We start from the raw sequence: 21691 nt of genomic DNA, 5'->3' as shown, positions 1-21691 counted from the left end.
TATTCAACAATATAATGTACAAAATACATCAGGTATAAAACAAGAACACAAAAATACACAAGAGCTGATGATATCAATTACAATGACAGATAATGATCTTCTACAAAGAATTAATTATAAATTCAATATATAAATCATTAGAAACCTTAATTAAATAAATGAATACATACAATAATAATAATAATAATAATAATGATAATTAAAGAACCTTATGAAGCCTATGAAGTTTCAGGCAGATCGGACAACGTACACCAAAGTTACAACAATTTCCTGCTTCCCGTGCCACGGGACCGTGCGGACCTTTGATAACTTTTTAACACCAAAGGGTTAAAATTGGACACACCAAACTTGAAGGCGATCGGATTAATCCTTTGGGACAAGTTCGTAAAAGTAAGTGGCTGGAAATTGGCAAAAATCAGCACAAAATTTGAAATGGCTTTTTTGTGTGTCTGGGTATGATACATAATTGAACCGACTTTTGTAATTTTAGGTGAAACTGGCTATTGGGGCTACACGTCAGGGGCGCTGTGGAGCCATTTTACTACAACCGTATCCGAAACCATCAAAATACGCAATGTTTTGCCAGGCCGGGTGTGAGTACCAAGTTTCATGAGTTTTTTGACATGTTGCAACCTCCAAAAATGCAATTCATCTGGCAAAAACCGTTCAGTGCTCTGGCCCTAATAATCATCATAATAACATATTAAATTTTTAATTTTTTTTAACGATTTATATATTTAACTAATTTACTTATTTGCTAATTTTCAAGCAATCTACTTGTTGTTTTTGTTTATATTTTTCTTTTGTTGCCTATTTCCTTATTATTATGTTTTTCAAAGACATCAGGCCAGTTTGTCCAGGTTTCAAAGGATTAAAACAAGAGTAGCTAATGGTATCAGTTATAACTCTGTCTTTATGCTAATTGAAATGTGCCATCTCCCATGTTTGATTGGCTCCTCCTCAGAAGGCCTGGTCACCCATAGACCCATAGCTGCTAATTTATACCTCTCTCTTTATGCTAATTGGAATGTGCCATCCCCCGTGTTTGATTGGCTCATCCTCGGAAGGCATGGTAAACTATACTAGAATATATATAAAAAAATCTTATTTGTGCTAATTGGAATGTGCCATCCCCCGTGTTTGATTGGTTCGTCCTCGGAAGGCGTGGTCAGCCATGCTAGGATATAAGTGTCACTTTATGCTAATTAGAACGTGCCATTCCCCGAGTTTGATTGGCCCCTTTTTAGCCAATCAAACACGGGGGGGTGGCACATTTCAATTAGCATAAAGAGAGCTCTTGTGGCACTGCCATTACTGTGGTGCCACTTCGATGCTGCCCACTGACATGGACTGCTGCAGATAGAGTATTAAACAATAACGTTATAAAGTTATAGCGACAGCAGCATGTTTAAATGTTTGTTAAAGTTAAACAGTGGCCCCCAGACACTGATGAACATTCATTATATGGAAGTCGTAGTTAGCCGGGCTAATCGGGTGTCACTGGGTGGGCTGGTGCTGATTGCCCCATTAGCTGCCTGTACCAGGTGAGCAAACACAGCGATCTCTACGTTATCCAAATTTGCATATCACATATAATAAAGTGATGAGGTGCTGTAATGTACTGTACTTGCTGACATTAGCTAACACAGTCAGTTAATAAAGAGTGGAATTTAATCATTATTAACCTGTTACATTTGGAAGAATATAAAAAAAATATATATGTATGTATATATATACGATTTCATGTTTTACAATTTAGTCCTTTCTGTTAATATTTTTGACCCACTTCTGGTGAACATTTTGGTCCTTGGCAGGGAATCTATGCAGACTGCATGGTCTCAGACAGCAGCACAGGTAGCTAAAGGCGTGTACGTCTGTTTGACACATAATTGAGCCGAATCTCATAATGGTAGGCGAAACTGGCCATTGGAGCTACACGTTAGGGGGCGCTGTAGAGCCATTGCGCCACACCTGTATCCGAAACCACTAAAATACCAAATTTTTCGCCAGGCTGGACATGCGTGCCCAAATAATAACAATAATTATTATCATATATATATACATATAACGAGAGAGACAGAGATAGACTATATTTTTCTTTTTGGTGGCCAGATTTTCAGTTAATTTTCTTGTGCTTGGGTCATTTCTTCTTTTATTGCTCATTACCTTCTTCCCATGTTTTTTAAATAAATAAATAAATAAATATGTAAGCCATTTTACCCTGGTTTCAAAGGGTTAAATAAATAATTTGATTGTATTTCCCATGTTTTCTGAGTAACAATTTTGTGTGAAAAAAAAATCTAAAGTCCGTCCCACATAGACGCCCGTCCCACATATAAGCTTGTTGAGCTCAGTGATTTACGCAAATAATAGCCTGGGCGCGTAATTGGAGTTTTATGGCATGTTTATTATTGCCTCAGCAGTGCATGCTATGTGATGATGTCAATGGCAGTGTCGTCATATTTCCACGGGGCACTGTCTGAGCAGGCTGCTCTGTGAAAAGGTAGGCTGGATGAAGGCTGCTCAGTCTCAAACTGCGTGCCGGACTAGTGTTGCGTAACAGACGTGCCAGGCTGTAGGTTGGTAGGTAGGCAATCGTGTTTATCCGCTTGTAAGGAGAAAAAAAAGAGAGGGAGGGAGCGATGAGGAGAGAGATGGAGCGGTCGGAGGGGGCGTTCATCTGCTCACTAGCTCGTGGCTACAGAGCTGGCAGTGGTACAAGGCTGCTGAAGCTCTCTGTGTGTTCATAGAGGACCATTTTTCAGTTGCAGCCAGCGGCAAATAACCTGGACTAACGTTGCACGTTTCCTCTGGCTCCCCTCGATATGTCCTAGTCTTTATTTACTGCCGCAGAGGACGCCATCGGAGAGGAGCCGTGCAGACCTGCAGGTATGTTTCTCGGTACCGGATGGACTTGTGATAACAGTTTGTGGAGCGGCTGCTATGCGGCGATACTTTGCGCAGTGATCCGCGCGTGACGCTGCATACTCTACCTGTGCAGCGATGCCAGCCGTTGGCTCATCTTCACCGGATATCCACGCTAATTTAACGCACGTCGTACAATTATGTTTTACCTGTAAGGTGGGACTTACTTTGTTATCGGTAATAAGAATTGATAGTGTCTCCGTCGTGAGCAGAGCAGCACAAAGCGGCAGTTTGGGCGAATTTTGTCAGTTGAAGCCATCACGGTGGCTTCCTGCCCTCAGGACGGTAACGTACGCAGTAACGCCGTTACTGCTCGTGACCATCGGTGAGTAGCTTAAATATGAGACACCCTGTGATTGTATTGTACAAAAACCAGTGTCAAATCCCCCCCTCTATCCCAGTGAAGTGAACTGAATCCAAAACTCTGACCTTAGACCTTTACTTTAGTAAAGTTTACGCGCACACGTCAGCTACCGGCTGTAAACGTTACTCGCTAATTTACCAACCTAATTTAACCCTTTAACACTTGGATAAACATCAGTTTTCTTGTGCTGCGTTCAGACGACTTTTACATGCATTTAACCCTCTTAAACCTGAGATAATTGTTTACATTTCTCTTGAAAACACGAGAAAAAGTATAACGAGAAATTTATCCAGATAGAAACTTTGCAAGAGGTAATTAAATTGTCCAAAAATGAAGAGAAAATTAGCTAGTGGTGATTATTTGATATTATTCCAAAAACAGAAATAGAAAAAAATACCCCGAAAACCACATTTATATTAAGTTTGTGTTTCTTATTTTACTTTTCTTGCAACTTTTAACTAATTTCTTGCATTGGATTCAACCAGTCATCTTCTCTTGTTTCATGAATTTGCATGGCACATCTAAATGCCTAACTATTCCAGGAAATTGACTGTCCAGGAACTGCAAATAACTTTGAAGGAAACAGCAACAAGTTAGTTACTATTTCTCCATTTGGCCTCTGCTGGCGCTGGCAGGTGCACAACATGTTGCGTCTGTGCATGTGTTTACAGTGTATTTACGAGGGTTGTCCAACCCAAACATGTCAGCAGAGCTGCTGCACTTAGAGGATCTGGATTCACCTGCTCCTCAGCAGGATTTGAACACATGGAGGGAGGGAGAGGCAAAAGAGGGGGGTAATCCACAGCAGTGTGCTTCTTATATGGAAAGCGCACAGGCAGAGCTGCTCCAAAGTGCTACTGGATGTAACGCAGAGCCCTGCAAGACGACTCCAATTCAAAAAAAAGCAGCACACCCTGATCCTCTGACAAGAAAAAAAAGGCCCTATCCGATTGTAAAGCAGCTCAAGAAGAGATTTACTGGCTGCTTTGATAGTGTGTTCACCAAGAAGAGGGGTTTTAAAAGAGTAAAAGGGTGTAACAGGACAGAGGATGATCCATGGCTGCATGCCCTGGTAATGAGTAGCCTATACATGGTTTACTTTAATGGCTTATCTTGTAAAGAAAAATTATTATTCAACCATATTTGGGGCTAGACGCTTTTAAACTGCCAGTACAATTAAATACCTTCCAGTTAACAGCAGACGTAGCACACTTCCCAGAACAGACGGCCCTGAACTCAATAGTGGAAAATATAGTATAAATCAAACCGAATGTATATCAATAAAGCATAAACCCAGAAAGCAGTAGACATGATCTGTTTCTAATCTCTTTTATACACTGGATTATTTTGGCTTTGGATATACAAAGTGTGTATTATTACATATTTTCTAAAGTTATAAGACATCTGTGTACAAGTTAATGCTTTATTTTCAGTGTTGGGAAGGTTACTTTTGAAATATAATAGGTTACAGATTACTACTAAGATATATAACTATATTATAACTTCATCAAAGTAATGAAACATTACATTGGATTACTTATCTAACAGGTGTTGTAAACAGGGCAATAGAGCTGAAAAGGCATAAAAACATAAGTGCATAAAAGTTGTGCTCAAATTTGTCTCTGTGGCTTTGCTAGCCTGTGGTGTCCAAAATGACTGTTTTATTCAACATGAAATTTTTACCATAAAGATTTTTTTTCATATCTAACTCCCTTGTAATCACCAACATTTTGATTAGTAACATTGATTTAATTACATATTTGTCTCAGTAACTGTAACAGATGACCTTTTAGTTTGTAATTTAATCACTCCAACTAGTTAATCCCAACACTGTTTATAGTAAAATCTGTCTGTAAACTCAGTGATTGCCACACAACACACCACTTAACACAGCAGTGTTTTTATTGCATCCAGCTGTAACGAAGTGAGAGTTTTGGGTTGACGCGGAGCTGTGGTTAACTCCCAACAGCAGGCAAACTGTTTATGCCTGTAATCTATTTTCCTGAAAGTGTTTGTGGCCTGACGTGGTTAGGCAGCTGTTTCAATCAGTCACCAGACTTTGCTATCTCTCAGGGTGTGTTTTCGGGAATGTGTTAGGGCTAATTTAAAGTTCTGAATACACTCAATCCAGAGGTATTCACTGAATCTCTACAGACAATGTTTGATTAAGAAGGTAAACTTTCTTTCTGTGGGCACCAATCATATGTCAATATTTGTAGCCTGTGTTTTACCCTCTTCTAGTGCAGAGGGCTGTCTGTCAAGATGAGTGTGTGTGTGTGTGTGTGGTGGAGTCACAGTGCAGTTAAAGTGCCTCACCCTTTCAGGCTGACCTTCAGCCTTTGATCTGTGGCTCGCATGAAGCCGTAACATCAGTCAAAGATGTTGTGGGGCTCAGCACTTTTAAGCTGGACATCCACTTCGACTGGGGATCAAAAGCATCCTCGATTGGTTCTGGAGCCTCCTCTCCTCCTTTAATGTGACCCCGCTGTGTGGTCGGATGCTCCACTGGAGTCTTGACACCCCCTGAGGCAGTGGAGCGCCAAGACTGAGGCATCTTTAACAAGCGTTGGTTTGTGTTAAGAGCTAAATGGGCACTATAGTTGAAGGCAGAGGTCTAGAAGTTGGGTGACCGCCTGGAAAACTTCCTCAAGGATCTATAATGCATGTGGAGAGCTCATATATCATCTCATATATAAATCAGCTTCCTTTAAACTGAACAGCATTCAATTATTACGCTATTTATTTAACTCTGATTGAAATAAGAAAGAGAATGTTATGGGAGCTGTTTGCAATCCATATGTTATTTCAAGGTGTGGAATTTTTAACGGTCAAACCAGCGACCTCCCCCACTACCCACATACCAACATAACCACACACACTCCCTCTCCCGTTTCCCCCTCCTCACTGGTTTTCTCACTCTGTCTCACATACACACAAATCCACATATATACACTGCCTCACAGTCTCACCTCTCTCCCTCTACACGCAGTACAAACAAGTTACACATCTGTATGGCGAGTAATGCTTAACTGTTCTGTTGGACTGAGGGACCGTTGCAGTGCAGAGATCCACAATGACACAGGTCTCTGCTGGTTTGTTCCAGTCCATGTCCGTCTTTACTTTTACTCTGTTTTTACTCTATGATTCATATTTTTTCTTATTTTCTCCTTCCTCTCTCTTGTTCTGTTATCCATTAACAAGACAGGGCCTCTCTGGTCACCATCAGTGACTTTGACTGTGCGATCCTGCTCATTAGAGAGTCACCTTGACATTGGATACTCTGAGTCAACTCAGGTATTGGACACTCAGTCAAGGACATGGCCTTATGATCTCATGTCCTGGCACAAAACATAAGCATGTGTCCACATGCTCACCCATAGTAATGGAAGCTATGACTGCTAGATGGCAACGTCGGTCCAGTACTTTCTTCCAGCACTTTGGCCCAGACTGAAATATCTCAAAAGTTATTGGATGGATTGCCATTAAATGTTGGACAGACATTTTTGGATTTTTGGATTTGGATTTCTTTGGGTACTTTGTGTTTTTGACTCAAAACCTGCAAAGCTAAAGACAACTCTATCAGCCTCAGCTGTAGGCTACTTTGTGTTTACTGCAAATAAGCAAATGTTTGCTTGCTAACACTTGAAACTAGTATTGTGAATAACCAACAGCAAACTTTTTACCTGCTAAACATCAGCATGTTAGCACGGTTATTGTGGGCATATTAGCAAGCCAATGTTAGCATTTAGCTCAATACATAGCTGTACCCAAGTACAGCCTCACAGAGCTACTGGCACAGCTGTAAACGTGTCATGAATTTCCCCTGTGTGGGATTAAATCTCATCTTAATCTTGTAGAGAGCTGCAGAGACGCGCCACGTACCCCCTGAAAAATGCGACTAGGGTACGCGTCATGCACCACCAGCGTCGCAGAAGTTTGACTGGACGTCAGAGCCAGGAGGTGGGAATTCTGGTCAGTTCTTGTCCCAACAGGCATGTGTTAAATTACATGCTAAGCATAATCTACTGTAGTACTATATATGCCTTGCATGCACAAGAGGTGCCCCGAAGCAGCCCGCACAGACGGCATATGCTAAGAGCCTCACAGCCTCACAGTCACAGAAGTATAAATTCAACATTAGTGTTACAAACAGTAATTATTTTGATACCTTTATTTGAGGAATATGTTGCAAGCAACTCTACAAGATCTTTGTCTAAAAAAATTACAGCCTAAAATTGGCAAAATTGTGATTTTTTTGTGATCTTATTGAAGAATATGTAAACAAGATATAAAATCTTGACAGACATTCAGTGCCATCTTTCAGTACTGGACAGTTTTCCATCTGTTTTTTTAACACATTTCCATCATTACCAAAAAGTATTGAGGTTTGATACCCAGCCCTGGTGGAGACAAGTGCACATTAGACCAGTCTTTATTGAAAAGACACAGATGCTTCTGTCCACAAACAGACGAATGTTTGCCTCTGGAAATATTCCCTCAAATTAATGGAAAGGTTGCACTGCCAGGCCGGCTGGAATCTGGCAGAGAAAAGAGAGAGAACATTTGCAACATTTGAGAGGGAGATTCTCCAAAAACTTCCTCTGCCCTGCTCCTTATGTAAAGTACTTACATTAGCTGGTCATATTAATAAATCAGTGTAGACATGACATCAGTTCTACAGTGATTAACTGATTAGTAGCAGCTGCTGTTGTACTGACTCATGTGATTGTATAACCAGCAGGTCTATACTGTGGGCAAGGAGTTTATAGTAATCTTCAGATTGTCGCTGGCTGCTGTGCTGCTGGATATTATGCGTGGGCATTTCCTGCTCTGGATAAGGAACGTATTGTGCGAGGGAGAGTGACGACATGGACACAATATGCAAACCCCCAGTGCAAATGAAATACAGAGCAATGTGTCCCTCTGCCCTGAGGGGCTGAGAACGATAAAAATACTCTTACTGCGCACCCATCTGCCTCCCCTCCTGGACAGTCACAGAGGGACATACTTGTCTTACTTGAAAGTGTGTGTCTGTGTTTTGGTCCCTGTTGGAAGGAGATGTGCTGGTTTATGTTCAAGCCAAACACCAAACCAGCTGATTACACTGATCTGGTCTTTGTAGTGTTACGTTAGAAATGAAATCCAAAAACACACAGGGTTGGCTGTTCCTGGCCTGTAATTCAGTCTGCTTAAAGGAGCTGCCAATCAGCCTAAATTTACTTTGTGTGTTTTACTTCAATGGAAATTTGTAGTCAAATTGGGTAAATCCAGTCAAGAAAAACATTTAGGGGAACCACTGCTGTGTGTGTGGGCTCATGACTTATGTGTGGAGACGAGATTAATGCCGACAGTGTTTCAAATACAGCAACATAATGTCTTTCTCCTGTTACTGAATCTTATTTGGCCAAATGTTTTTTGAGACTCATTAATCTCTACTACCTACATACACATAGGATGACGCATGTTGGATTATGTAGGATCAAGATGGCCGTATGTTTACTAAAAGCCATTTCTCAATAGTCAAGTTGTTTATCTGAGGCTGCCAGAGACTGCGCACCTGCCAGTGAACCTCCAGGGAAAGGTGAAGCAGGCTCAGTTTCTCCGCATGCCTTCCTGGACAAACTGCCATATCTGCGCTCGGACCATAACAAACCTGTTAATCCCGTAACATAGTTTCCTCGTGACTCTTCCTCTTCTCCTTTGCTTCTTAGTTTCTGTCAGTTTAAATCAACGAGTTATCTCTAAATTTACCGCCCTCATCACGTTCTCTCAGTCTTAATTTTGTTACAGCTCCCCTCAATTTTCACCCCCTCCTTATACCATACCCTCTACTGTCAGCTTCATTACCATCACCGTGCCTCCTCCATCTTCTCCAGCCCTTCTATCCCTGTCATTCTCTTCCTGGAAGCATTTTTCTTATCTCTGCATTCTTACATCCTCCTTATCTCTCTATCTTCAGGGCCCTCTTTCAACCCACACTTTGGATCATGCTGTAGAGATGTGTTGAAACAACTCTAGTTAAACTCGGAACAAGAGGAAAAGAAAGAAAAGGGGAAAAACAGCGATTAATCAGAGGTGGGGTTGGCCAAGAGCCGACTGGACTGAGAGCAGAAGAGGTTGAGACAGGAAAGAAAATAAACACAGGGGCTACTGTGAGTGGGTGGAGATTGAGATATACTACTACTTACATTACTGTACTCATTGCCAGTATTTCTTTACAAGATGCTCTTGTGTAACACTACCAACACTTAGTAAGCAGGGTGACAAAACACTGAAGAATACGAGACAAGCTCCAAAGCAATTGCAGCATTCTCAATTTTCTCACATACGTACCTGCAGTATGCCTGATTTCCTGCTTGGTGCGCCCATATACTTAACCCTTCGAAACCTGGATCTTGTGCATTCTTACACCATTCACAAGTATTTATAAATCTTTGAACCCTGAGCAAATTGATTTCTTTCAAAAACATAGGAAAAAAATGTAATGAGCAACCTGGCAAAAAATGTCCCACAAATTAAACGAAATTTAGAAAAAGTTAGGGAATCATTTCTAGAGAACTATATTTAAAACTATCATAATTATATATTTTAAACATTTCTTATATTAATATCATAATGCTTAGGCTTTTTTTTTTTAGGTTTATATCGTATTGTCTTTACTTACTGTCATATTCTTTGTTTTTTTTGTGTGTGTGTGTGTGTGTGTGGGGGGGGGTATTATTATGCTAATTTTCATGTGATTTTCTTGTACTTTTTACAAATACCTTGCTAATTTCTGGGACATTTCTTGTTAAGTTACCCATTGCTTTCTTTCCATGTTTTGGAAGAAATTAAGCCCAATTTGGCCAAGTTTCAAAGGGTTAAACACTTCCTTTACTTTTTTTCCATATACTCATACAGATTACTCACATGTTACATGAGCTCGAAATGCACACGCCAACAGTGGTGTGCAGCTGCAGTAATTCTCGGAGAACTAGACGTTGCAGCTGTGAATGGACCCTAGGTGAGTCATACAGCTGCAGAATGGATTCTCCCATAGGCACTGATTTCTATTTTCTGTATTTTTCCTCCTAATGTTGCAACTGGAGTTTCAGTATAATCCTTACTGCTCCCCCAAGGTTATCTCCCACTGTGAGTCATTGGCAGAGACTGGTGTGAACAAGGAAGGTTTATGTAAGTCGGATGCTCGGATAGTGAAAGAAAAGGGGTGTTTTTTGATAAGAGGTGCATGTTGAGGCGATGCAACTGGCAGCTGTTTAGTTAGATGACTCGTAGGATTGTGTAATCCTCAAGGGCCCCAGGGTCTCACTGTGTCACTGGGCTCTCTGAGCTTCACCACACTCGGTGCTACAGCTGTCAGCTCCTGGCATCCATGACTCAAACAGAACTAGCAGAAAAGAGGAGTAGAGTCCTGCTGCTTGGAATCTAAAAAAAAACAAGACTTTTGAGGATAAAGAAGCTGATATTCATCCAAGGAACATTTCATGGCAGAGATAGGGAGGAAAAGAAGTTAATGTGTCCATCTGCCACTCAGTGAAACCATCTGTGACCTTTTCTTTTGGCTTGATCAGTTTGATGGTGCAACTTACTGCACAATATAAAACATACAAGCTGAACTCTTGGCTTTGTTTGTGTCTGTGTGCGTCGGCATATGTGCTGCATGTATCCTGAAACTATACACCTCACCACACCCTGTATGCCTGTATGTCTGCTGGCGTCATGCTGCTGAAACCATCAGGGAGTTTCGCTGACCTTCCCTCTGAATCAGCATAAAAAGGCCACAACATGCAATCCTCAAATTAGGCATCATGACATGCTGTTACTGATTTAAACTATTTCACAAGTTAATTTAGATACTGCTATAGACAAGTATTCTGAAAAATTGGAAATAGGTTTTTAAACTGTGTTTCTGCACCTGTGTGGTATGAAAAGTTATTTTCTTGACTTTCTCAATTTTTACATAATGAAATATCAAGTGTCCAATTTTGAAAATTAATGTGTCCAATTTTGTCAATAGCACCTGTAAAATTGTGGTCTCAGGATGTCTTGTGTTTATTTCATGAAATGCGCTAGCCTGGGTGATATGGTGAAATTCAAATATAACAAGGTTTTATTATTATGTATATTATTTTTACATATTATAATATTGTAATAATATTGTGGGATTAACTATTGGTTGCCTGACATCACACAGAATTGTCAGCTCATCAAAATTGTTGCCGTCTTCAGTCTGTCACTGCGTCCACTCAAACTGATTTCCATGGGGAAGGGGGATTCAATTTTTCCTAACCAGTCACAAGAGACCACGGTGCCTGCCTGAATCTAACATAATTTAAGTCCACACTGATCTGTAGTCATGCCAACGCTCTTGCTTTGTGAGGATTTTAATGGTGGAGCTGAGAAAACTACAGTGTCAGGTGATGTTGAGAAGACATGTCAATTTAGAACAACCTCGATAGCAGTGTCTCTCTTGTCCGTAGCGCTAACCATTGTTGTAATTATGTATCCCTCATAGGTTCCAACACACCACTTGACAACGTTTGACATGCTGATTGGTGAATTGTTAATCCTTTGTGGGTACATTGGACTTTTATAATTGAGAAACTGCTGTTTCATGTAACTATGTTAGACAAATCTGTCAACTCAAACTTGGTGGTGTGGGCTGATTCAATGGTCTACACTCAGACAAGACTATTGGACCATGCACAAAGTATTTACACAATGAGATTTTTGATGAATGATCACCAGATATGGAAATAATGAAAAAGTGGGTAAATGCAAATAATAGAACAACCACAATAGTCTGGTAAGGTCAGAAAATTGCTTCACTTTACTGTAATGCAGCCTTTAAAACCAGGCGAAGACAACACCTACGATATTGCAATATTCACAATTTAAGATGACATCTTGTCTCATATTATAATATCTGTATATTACCCTGTCCTGATAATGATCTGTTTTTCTCTGTCAACAGCAGCAGAGTGGTAGGATGGTGTGACACACAGACAGTCACTGCTCACCACTCAGAGGCAGATCATGGCTCCAGAGTCTCTTCTTCTCCTTGGCTTCCTCCTCTCCCTCCTCCATCCTTCAGATGCTCAGACCATCATTGGCTCCTCCTCCTCATTCTCTCCTCTGGACCCGCCTTTTAATTCTTCACCTCAGCCAACCAAGCAGACTGCTAGATTCTGGCCCTCTTTGCCTCCCAGAGGGCGCAGCGATGTGCCTATCAGAGCTACAATCCGGGATAGACTAACAACTACGAATGCAGTACAGCAAGAGCAGCGAGTGTCCCATCCTACCGCGCAGTCCACTTCTACTTTTATATCTGCCCTTTCCACGCATAACCTAAGCAGCGGGCCAATTTTAACTCAACCGACTGCCTCCAGGCCCAGAACTGATACAGCTAGTTTAGCATTCAGCAGAGCTTTTACAAAGGGAGACGCTACTACAAAAGGCTCAACTCCACCTCTGCCCACTTTGCCCTCCATTGTTGTCGCTAAATCTGAAGGCGATAAAGCAGTGACAGCACGAAATCCTAGGGAGGGATCACTAAAAGAGACAGAGGATGATGATTTGCGGGGATCAGGTAGTGGTCCAACAGTGATGCTTGTGAAGGAGGATTCACCTGTTTCTCAGTCAACAGTTAGAAACGAAATGGCGCAATACCAGCCACAGGCACAGACAACGATTTCTAAAGTTTCTGATGTTAAAACACCACCAGCGGACAGTCAGACTGTAAAGCCTCGCCTGTTTCTGCTTACAACAGCCAGTCAAATCTCTACAACACCACAGACTGAGACAAGAGCCACACTGTCCCCTGTGGTAACACAGGCAACACCTCGCTCTGTAGTACAAACAGGTGAGAAGTTGAATATAATAGAATGCATTTTTTCATGACAGTAAAGTGCTTTTGAGGATTTTTTATTTTTTCTTTGGTCTATAGATGTCAGAAAATTATGAAAAATGTCTCAGATGATGTCCTCATGTCTTGTTTGTCCACAGCCCAAATATATTCAGTTTATTATCATAGGAGAGTACCGAAACCAGAAAATATTTAAATTTAAGAAGCTTGAATCTTGAATCCCTTCACATCCTTTTTTTTTGTACTGCATTCAGACATTTTAACATGCATTGAAACCTGCACAATATAATCACATTATATCTGAAATCTGAGCACATTGGTGTGAAAATATGGCTAAAATGCAATAATTTAATTGGCTGTTCCAGAAATTGCAAAAAAATAGGAAAAGGTGACAAGAAAATGACCTGAAAATTCATTTTTAAAGAGAAAGAAACTATATTCATATTAATTATTATTAATATAATTATTATTAACTAGCTTTTTTAAAACCTTTTTTTTACCAGTTTTCTCTCAGTCTCCCTTTTTTGGGGCAACTTTTAGGTGATTTTCTTGTAACTTGTAACTTGCAACTTCTTCCTGTGTTTTTGACAGAAATCAAGACAATATGCTTAGGTTTTAAAGGGTTAAAAGTTGACAAAAAGCAAAAAAAATGTTGCAGCTGTGTTTTTCTACCATTTTTAAAGGTAAACTGACAGAAGACACTCCTTCCACCATCAAAGAAACTCCAGAGCAGGGATCTGTGACATTACCCCAACCCACGACTTCCACCACTGGCTCTTTCGATAAACAGTCACAGGCTGCAGAAGAACCAACAAACACGACAACACAGCAAGTGACAACCACATCTACAACTACACTTGCTGCTACACAAGAGGCTGTGAGAATATCCTCAAAAACAACAAATCTGCCCAACAGAACAGGACAACTGGGGAAAAGTACAGCTAACACAACTGTACAGTCATCAAGGACAGGTAAGAAACGAGGGTCTTTCGCCCTGCAGTTGACTAGTTTTGAAGTGTCCTTTACCCTCTGATGATTTAAAATGGAATTATTTGTGCAGCTGGAACTTTTTTACTGGAAGAATCTGGAAGCGACTTCAAAGGAGGGAAAAAGCAGAGACACTTTTCCATGGAAAGTGGGGTGGTAGTTGTGTGGGGTAGACGCAGCGAGGGGAGAAAGTATGAGCAAGAGGTGAGAGGGAGGGTTGAAAAGGGGCGGGGGGGAATCGCAGCCATGCAAAGAGATAGACAAGAGAAAGTAGGGCCTGAGAAAGAGACAGTGGGGAATACAGATGAGAGAGTAGATGGGGTGGGTGAAACTGTGATGGGAGAAAGGTACAGGCGTAGAAATGCAGGGAGTGGGGATGGTAATGAAAACCAGATGCAGAAAGGGATGAAGGGAGGGGAGCTGAGAAAAATGTAGATGGAAAAGGAAAAAGCATGACACATGGGTCTCTTAGATACCATTAGAACAACATATTAATGACTTTAAAACACTCAGCCTCCCATGAGCACATTTAAAGTCTTTAAGTAGGTGCCCTGGCAGGTCATTGATAGTATTCATGTCAGTACCAGCTTGTAATGTACGTATATATCCGTCCACATTTGTGTCATTAACATGTATCCTACAAGATAACAAAGGATATTTATTTTTTAATTCATTGCAATGTGTGGACATATAAAGCACTGTAAACAGTGTGCATTTAAGAGAAAACTCAAGGGTAGAGGTAAGTGTATCCAGCTGTGAAATGTGATCGGCACATCTGGAATGTGTCTGGATCTTGCTCCTGTAAGAAGAAAAAAATGGGGTTTGAGGGAAGGAAGTAAAACATACCTTTATATAAATAAAGAAGTGTGTCTGTGATCTGTATGCTGTGCTTGCCTATGTGAGTCTGAAAGTATGTGTGTGTGAGTGTGTGTGTGTAATGGGAGGGGACCAAGCGAGGGAGGGAGCCAGGAAGTGGAACACATGTTGGAGTGAGTCATTAGTCAGTGTGTCAGCTTTATAGGTGTCTTCTACACGGTGAGGATGGACTTAACATCCTCCAACTGGCTGACGGTTTGAGTGTTTACCACTGATCAGGGCTGTTTCCACCATCCATCAAGTTTAAATGTTAAACTAGAGATAATTCTAGATGGAGGACCTTTAGTTACTGTTCTCCATCAGTCACACAGTATGTGTTTGTTTTCTTCAAAATATGTTATTTAATTTTGTAGTGTTATTATTCACATCAGTTCATGGTGCTCAGCTGCTTTCATGCCTCTGAGCCAGCAACAGCTGTGGCCAAAAGCATTATGTTTTCTGTTGTCTGTCTGTCTATCCATCCTATTTTCATGAACGTGATATCCAAAGAAAGAAAGACAAATTTCCTCAAATTTAACACAAACGTCCAACTGGACTCAAGGATGAACTGATTAGATTTTGGTGTTCAAAGGTCAAGTTCACTATTACATTTGTCAGTAACTCAGTAATGTAGCATGTTATTGTTAAAAGTCAGTAATCACGTTACAGTTACTGATCAAACAATTTTGCCGTTACTTGCATTTCATAAGTTCTTTAATCATCTGCATAATGGGTGAATAGAAAGAATTGAACAAACATGCCGACAACTAACGACGCCTTCCAGTACGCCTGTGGAGAGGTTCGTCAGTCTGGGCAGTTTTGTGTGGGCCCTGAGGAGGAGCAGGTTTTCTGAAAAATGATTTGACGATCTCATGTGATGTATGCCACTGCTTTTGTGATAAACATGTCAAATAGGCTGAACTAGTCTGTTATCAAGCCATGGTTTCATGTTTTTCTGTTCTGATTGTATAGATCGTCTGGATCCAGGTTTTAGATATTTTAGCTTCTTTGCAGCAACATCCATATTTGAAGCATTTTTTTATTGTCATGGTTACATTTGAGTCTGAACAGACATGGATATTAACTAACTGCGACTTGGGGTGGAGGCATACAGCCATGAGGCAGTAATTCTAGTTTTTCTAATGCTGTCTGTTATCTTTCCACCTGATTAGTTCACAAAGAGCTCAGTGATGAATAGCTCCATGATTATAATGCTGTTGGGTGTTTCCAGGGTTTTGCAGGAGGATAAGGTGGAGCGCCTTGAACAAACAGAAGTATGTGTATTCACAAGAAAATTAGAGAGAGAGAGAGAGAGAGAGAGAGAGAGAGAGAGAGAGAGAGAGAGAGATAATGAGATGCCACATTGTCTAGGTGTTGTATTGTCCCTTGAGGTAGTTGCATTGTACAACACTGCTAATTTCAACAGAGACTTTTCATGGCTGCTTTGTGACACTGTTTGATGTTATGTAATGTAGATGTTCTTTTTAATTACATAATCTAATCCAATTAAGTCACACAATTACTATTCAGTTATCCCGGGCAGTTTTGCTCAGTATAATGTCTTATGAATTTATGAATATACACTGTATATAATATACACTATACACACTGTAGTTTAGGTCTGTTATTTCCATACTGAGCCATGTTTTTGGATGCAGTGATACAGCTGATGGGTAGCCACACATTAACTTGATACCTGCAGGAAGGAGAGAGGAAAGGAAGTGATGCAAATTTAATAAGATTTCAAAAATAGACGTTACTGAGACTGTAACAATGTCTTGATTTTATTAGACCTTGCCCTCATATTTATATTATAAGTGTAGACATGGGACAGTGTGTCAGTGCAGAATGGATTAAGTTACAATAAAGAACTGAGATGGTTCTGGCTCAAGACTTTTATGGTAAGCTACTTCCCTCTAGTGGCTCTGATTAGTACTTCTTGGAATTTTATACTATTGCTCTGGTTTTCAGATTAATGGCATTTAGAATGTATTTAACTTTTAGTATTTGTTTTTCATGTATTAAAAAACTGAAAACTAAAACTTTTTTTTCCTTTTTGTAGGGACCTCTTCTTTCCTTGCCACCGGTGTCATACCCGTCACTCAAACAAGGATAAGCACCACATATCAGGCTGGCATTGGTCAGAGGAACCGCTCCATTCTCCTAGGACATCCTCACCAAGCTCCCCACTCCACTTCTAATCCAGCTCCCGCTCCAAGTGGCAGTTCCTCCCCTAATGGCACGCTTCTGTACTGGGGTGACCTGAGCCGGACGCTGGCTTTCGCCTGGGAGCTGCATGTCTATGGCTCAGCGAGCCTCTTCCTCCTCCTGTTTGCTGGAGCTGCTCTCGGCCTCACCCTGTCCCCTGGAGCGAACTGTCCTCATCGGGGGGCTCTGGCACTTGCCAATGCTCTATTGTTTCTGGCCGGAGGCCTTAGGGCAGCTCTCTTTCTAATAGACCCCTATGGCACACGGAAATTGCTCCCTCGCCCCGCAGTTACAGCCCTCTACAACTTGCCTCTACACCTACTGGTGTGGACGCAGGCTGCCCTGGCCCTGCTGGCATTGAGGGTGGCAGGAGTAAGTGTGTTACCTTCCACTTTGGAGCGTCCTCCTCTGGTGGCTGTCTTGGCTGTGCTGCAGTGTACCCTGCTGCTGGCAGCTGATCTGCTTTCTCCAGCCCTGTCTCCACTGGTGCCCGTCACCCTACAGGTCCTGTCCCTGTGCTGGGGCCTGGCTCTCTGTCTGGGCTTCCTCTGCTATGTGTTTCCACGTATACGCTGTTCTCCTGGAGTCCCTGACGAGACCAGGAGGAAGGCCTGGACAGGCAGCAGGAGGGTCGGGGTGATTCTGGGGAGAGTGCTGGCAGTGTGTGCAGTTCTGGGGGCACTGTGCTGTGGGCTGCATGTCCATGCCACCTTATGGCTCTATGGACTGCTGGGGAACTGGACACGCTTTAACTGGGGATGGTGGCTCGTGCATTTCTGGGCCCGGCTCCTGGAGTTAGCGTGGGGTTTCTCCCTCCTTCTTCTGGGTTCCTGGGTGTTCTGGAGGCCTCAAGGTTGCCATGGAAGGGAGGAGGGTGGACCAGATGGCAGAGCAGCAGGAGATCTGCCGTCCCCTGGCCAGTCTACAGGCTCCCCTCAAAGACATACATGCTGGTCTAAGATAGTCCAAAGTCTGACAGGTAAGCCCTGTAGAAAGTCTGACAGTAATGGGGTGGGAGGAGGAGGGGGAGGAGGAGGAGGACAAGGGGAGGTGCCTAACAACTGCGCTGGCCAGGAGCGTCCTGGAGCTGACATCAGCAAGAGTCTGATCAGAAACCAGAATCACGAGCAGGCCCCTGTCCAACCACGTTTCATCAAAGACAACAATCGGGGACGCAACCATAGGGGCCACTCAGCAGAACGAGGCATATCTGACGGCTCCTCGGGGTCCCTGCTGAGACTGCAGGCACTGGGCCGGCCTCCACAGCGCTCAGTGAGTGGCAGTCTAGATCAGGAAAGGGACACCTCCCTGTCTCTTTATGAGTTCGATCTGCGGCCCCCATCTCCCATTGACCTGACCCGCAGCATTGACGAGGCTCTGCACAGGGAACACCTGCTCGGAGGAGGGAGCTTATTTCATCCTTTGAACGAAACCCCACAGTCCCCCTCACCAGGATCCGGGGTCAGCCAGGGGCCCTGGCTTCGCAGGAACAGTGACCCTCAGCTGCTTTCTGAGAGCAGCGATGCCCCGACAGAGTCTTCCATGCCACTGGGGGGCAGCGTTCTCAGCAGTGTGCCCAGCAGGCAGGTGACTGCTCCCCCCACGCCCTCCCACCAGGGTCACAGGTGGGCTGGGAACGCGGTAGGAAGCGTCCCCTCATCAGTGTCCTGCCCTGTGTCACTTCGTCCCTCCAGAACATCAACAGGGCAGCTGGGGGAGGACGGAGTGGACGACACACGGCCTTTCATCACTCCAGACTCAGAGAGGGTGCGTGGGAGGGCTGGAAGGCCAGTGGGGTCACGGAGTTACCTGGAAGTCAGTCGACATGATGACTCTGCCAGTGTCAGCAGTGAAATTATTGATTTATGAACCAAACCCTTGACATGAGGACCAATTACCGCACATCAAACACACCCATATAAACAAATACTGTTCCTGACCGAGAAAATTTGACTATTGAACTGCCAAAAAATGAATTATTTTTTGAAGAGGGAAACTATTTAAGTGTCTGTTGGTGATGACCTCAGAGGATATCACCTCCTTGCCTTTATTTTGTTAAAGGGTTTAACAACTGTGCTTGATGAGCAGATATGGTGTACCTTTTACTCTGGGAGTAAAACTGGGAGATAGCACAGTTTAACAAAACAGCACACTCTTAAATCTTTACCTCTCTCTCTCTCTCTCTCTCTCTCACACACACACACACACAGAAACACACACACATTTATCTCCCTGATTTTCTTGTCCTTGTTTTCTCCCAAACGCTAACACCTACATAACACTGGTATATATGAGTACACTGGGACCATACATACATTTCAGCAGGTCTTAATAACGACTCTTTAGCAGGATGGTGATTAATTTTATCTAAGACTGAAAGGTAAAAGTCAAATGTGGCTCGAAGCATGTGTAGGTCCCCATTTCTATTGTTTCTGTGAAAAAAATACCTGCATATCAACAATCGTGAATTTCATTGCTTACATAGCGTTCATTTGCTGTCTTCCATGTTTGCTTTGTGATGTAAAGATGTGCCATACATAACCTTGGTTGGTTCTGTGCTATTTTAATGGTTCTACAAACCCATTATTTGGGCTAACTCTCTATAGCTTCTTACCTGTATCATAGTGACTCAGCTACAGATTACTACTTCCACGCTCTTAACGTGCCGCTGCTGCTATCGTCCAGTCTGCCTTGTATGTTAATGTGAAGCTGGTTGCATAAAGAGGCAGGCAGTAAACAACGGCCAGAGATATGCAGACGCATGCTTAGATGTGGGACTGTCGCTGAGGCCTTTTAGCTGTAGCTGAACTAAAAAACAAGATTCAAGCATTAATGCATTTCATGTTGTTATTTTGCAGTAGGACAAAGCTTTTGCAATCAATAATTATGTACAATTTAAGCCTTTGACTGCATTTTTACAGGATTTGACTAAAAATATAAACAATCATAATTAGTTGCAATGAATCAGTTCAGACTGTTTGATATATTAACTAATGCTACACAGCTTTGCAGGGCTGCACCACATTAGACTGGCTTGGCATGAACCTCAGAATTCCTATAATAGACCTAACTCAGTAACAGAGCACTTAACTGTAAGCCTGAGCACTAGACTGAAGTATTTTACTACTCAAGAGGAAACTATCTTTAAAATATACAATGTATAAGCAACAATGTAAATAAAGTTATTTTTGATGTTCATGAATAAAGGTGTATTTGAAACATAGTTGTAGTTGTTACTGTGAAAGACAATCTAAAGTGGTACTGCTTATGTGTCTGATTTGTGCAGACTGTTACACTATTTCAACATCAGAGTGTGCCCTGTTCAGGACATACCGAGCTGTAACGGTTAATACTTGACTGCAGAGATGTGTCTAGGACTTTTGTGCTGTGCTCAGGATGCAGGTTTTGCAAATGAATAACTAGTGGCCACAGTTTGATTTTAATTCTTCTTTGTTTTTCTGTCATTAACTGATGATGAAGGTGATGGAATGAAACACCAAACACTCAATATGGAACCATATTTAGTTCATTAATGAACTTGAATCTATTCAGTGATCCTGAAAATAGCCCAGTGGTTTCCCTTGTCAGTCTTACATTTGAAGAGTTTTGTTCCAACATGAGATATCCAGTATTTTTTTAAAAAAAACTGAGCCTCATTTTCACCAAATGAATACTGGAATGTTATCAATTATATCATTTTGGAATGAAACTTAATTCATGCCTCTGTTCTTGATGAGGGTCAGTCCTTGACTTATTTTCCAGTTACCTTAGGGTGACGTGCAGTACCTCCTAGTGATGTGACTGGCTTGACTTGTTTAGTCTTTACAGTACAATGGCCTTGTGTTGTTGTCTACATTCCAATGAACCCGTGAGATTTCACTGTATTAGTACTTGCCGTTACCTCTTTTACTTCACGACCAGGGTGGTACCTCCAGCACCCGTAGTCTTGTCCCCTCCACAAAGCAGTATGTGCCATAGAAAATACAATCAATGTGCCCCCTTCAGTCTGTAGTCACAGTGCAGAAGTACAGTGTTAGATTCATTTGTTTATTTCGCTCATTGAACTTTTGTTCATGTATTTCTTGCTGCATTTCATGTCTGGATTCAAATAAAAATGACAAAACAATACTATTGCTGTTTATTATTTATTACTTTTATGTTTTTGGCGTAACATGGCAAGAATGACAGTAATCAACAACAGAAGTGTGAAAAATTGAAGATCAGTGATTCTTTTAATCTGAAAATATTACTGGAAAGCCAAATAAAAATAACTAGCTGTTTTTTTGTATCTTCACTTTTACTCTATTAGTATGTCATTACACAATGTTCTTATATTGAAAATGTGTTCACCTGACATCACAACGTAAATTAAACCAAATATCAACGTCTAACATTGTTGGTGGGCCGCTGGGACATGTATAAAACTCAGATTGCTGCAGATGAATAGGAAAACACACTGCACTTATATTACTGTGCACAGTAAAGAT

The 21691-nt window shown here is 41.8% G+C and overlaps 1 protein-coding gene across 1 annotated transcript; it reads left to right on the top strand.

Moving 5' to 3' along the window:
* Positions 1-12325: 12325 nt before the first annotated feature.
* LOC121947346 (uncharacterized) lies at positions 12326-21332 on the top strand. The gene is made up of 3 exons (XM_042492353.2): positions 12326-13151; positions 13838-14125; positions 17059-21332. The coding sequence occupies exons 1-3, from the start codon at positions 12326-12328 to the stop codon at positions 19071-19073; spliced, it is 3129 nt and encodes a 1042-aa protein (XP_042348287.2). The 3' UTR covers positions 19074-21332.
* Positions 21333-21691: the final 359 nt, after the last annotated feature.

The sequence above is a fragment of the Plectropomus leopardus genome, chromosome 9 (genome assembly GCF_026936395.1).
Source record: "Plectropomus leopardus strain MGB_pleo_1.0 chromosome 9, ASM2693639v1, whole genome shotgun sequence".
NCBI lineage: Eukaryota > Metazoa > Chordata > Actinopteri > Perciformes > Serranidae > Plectropomus > Plectropomus leopardus.
Note: the sequence above shows the minus strand (reverse complement) of the source record. Positions and strands in the feature narration are given on the sequence as shown.

What these genes read in the sequence shown, in the direction of transcription:
- LOC121947346 (XM_042492353.2), top strand. Translation starts at nt 12,326, where the DNA reads ATGGCTCCAGAGTCTCTTCTTCTCCTTGGCTTCCTCCTCTCCCTCCTC. An exon ending in TCGCTCTGTAGTACAAACAG is followed by an intron (nt 13,152 to 13,837) that starts GTGAGAAGTTGA and finishes CCATTTTTAAAG; the next exon opens with GTAAACTGACAGAAGACACT. An exon ending in TGTACAGTCATCAAGGACAG is followed by an intron (nt 14,126 to 17,058) that starts GTAAGAAACGAG and finishes TCCTTTTTGTAG; the next exon opens with GGACCTCTTCTTTCCTTGCC.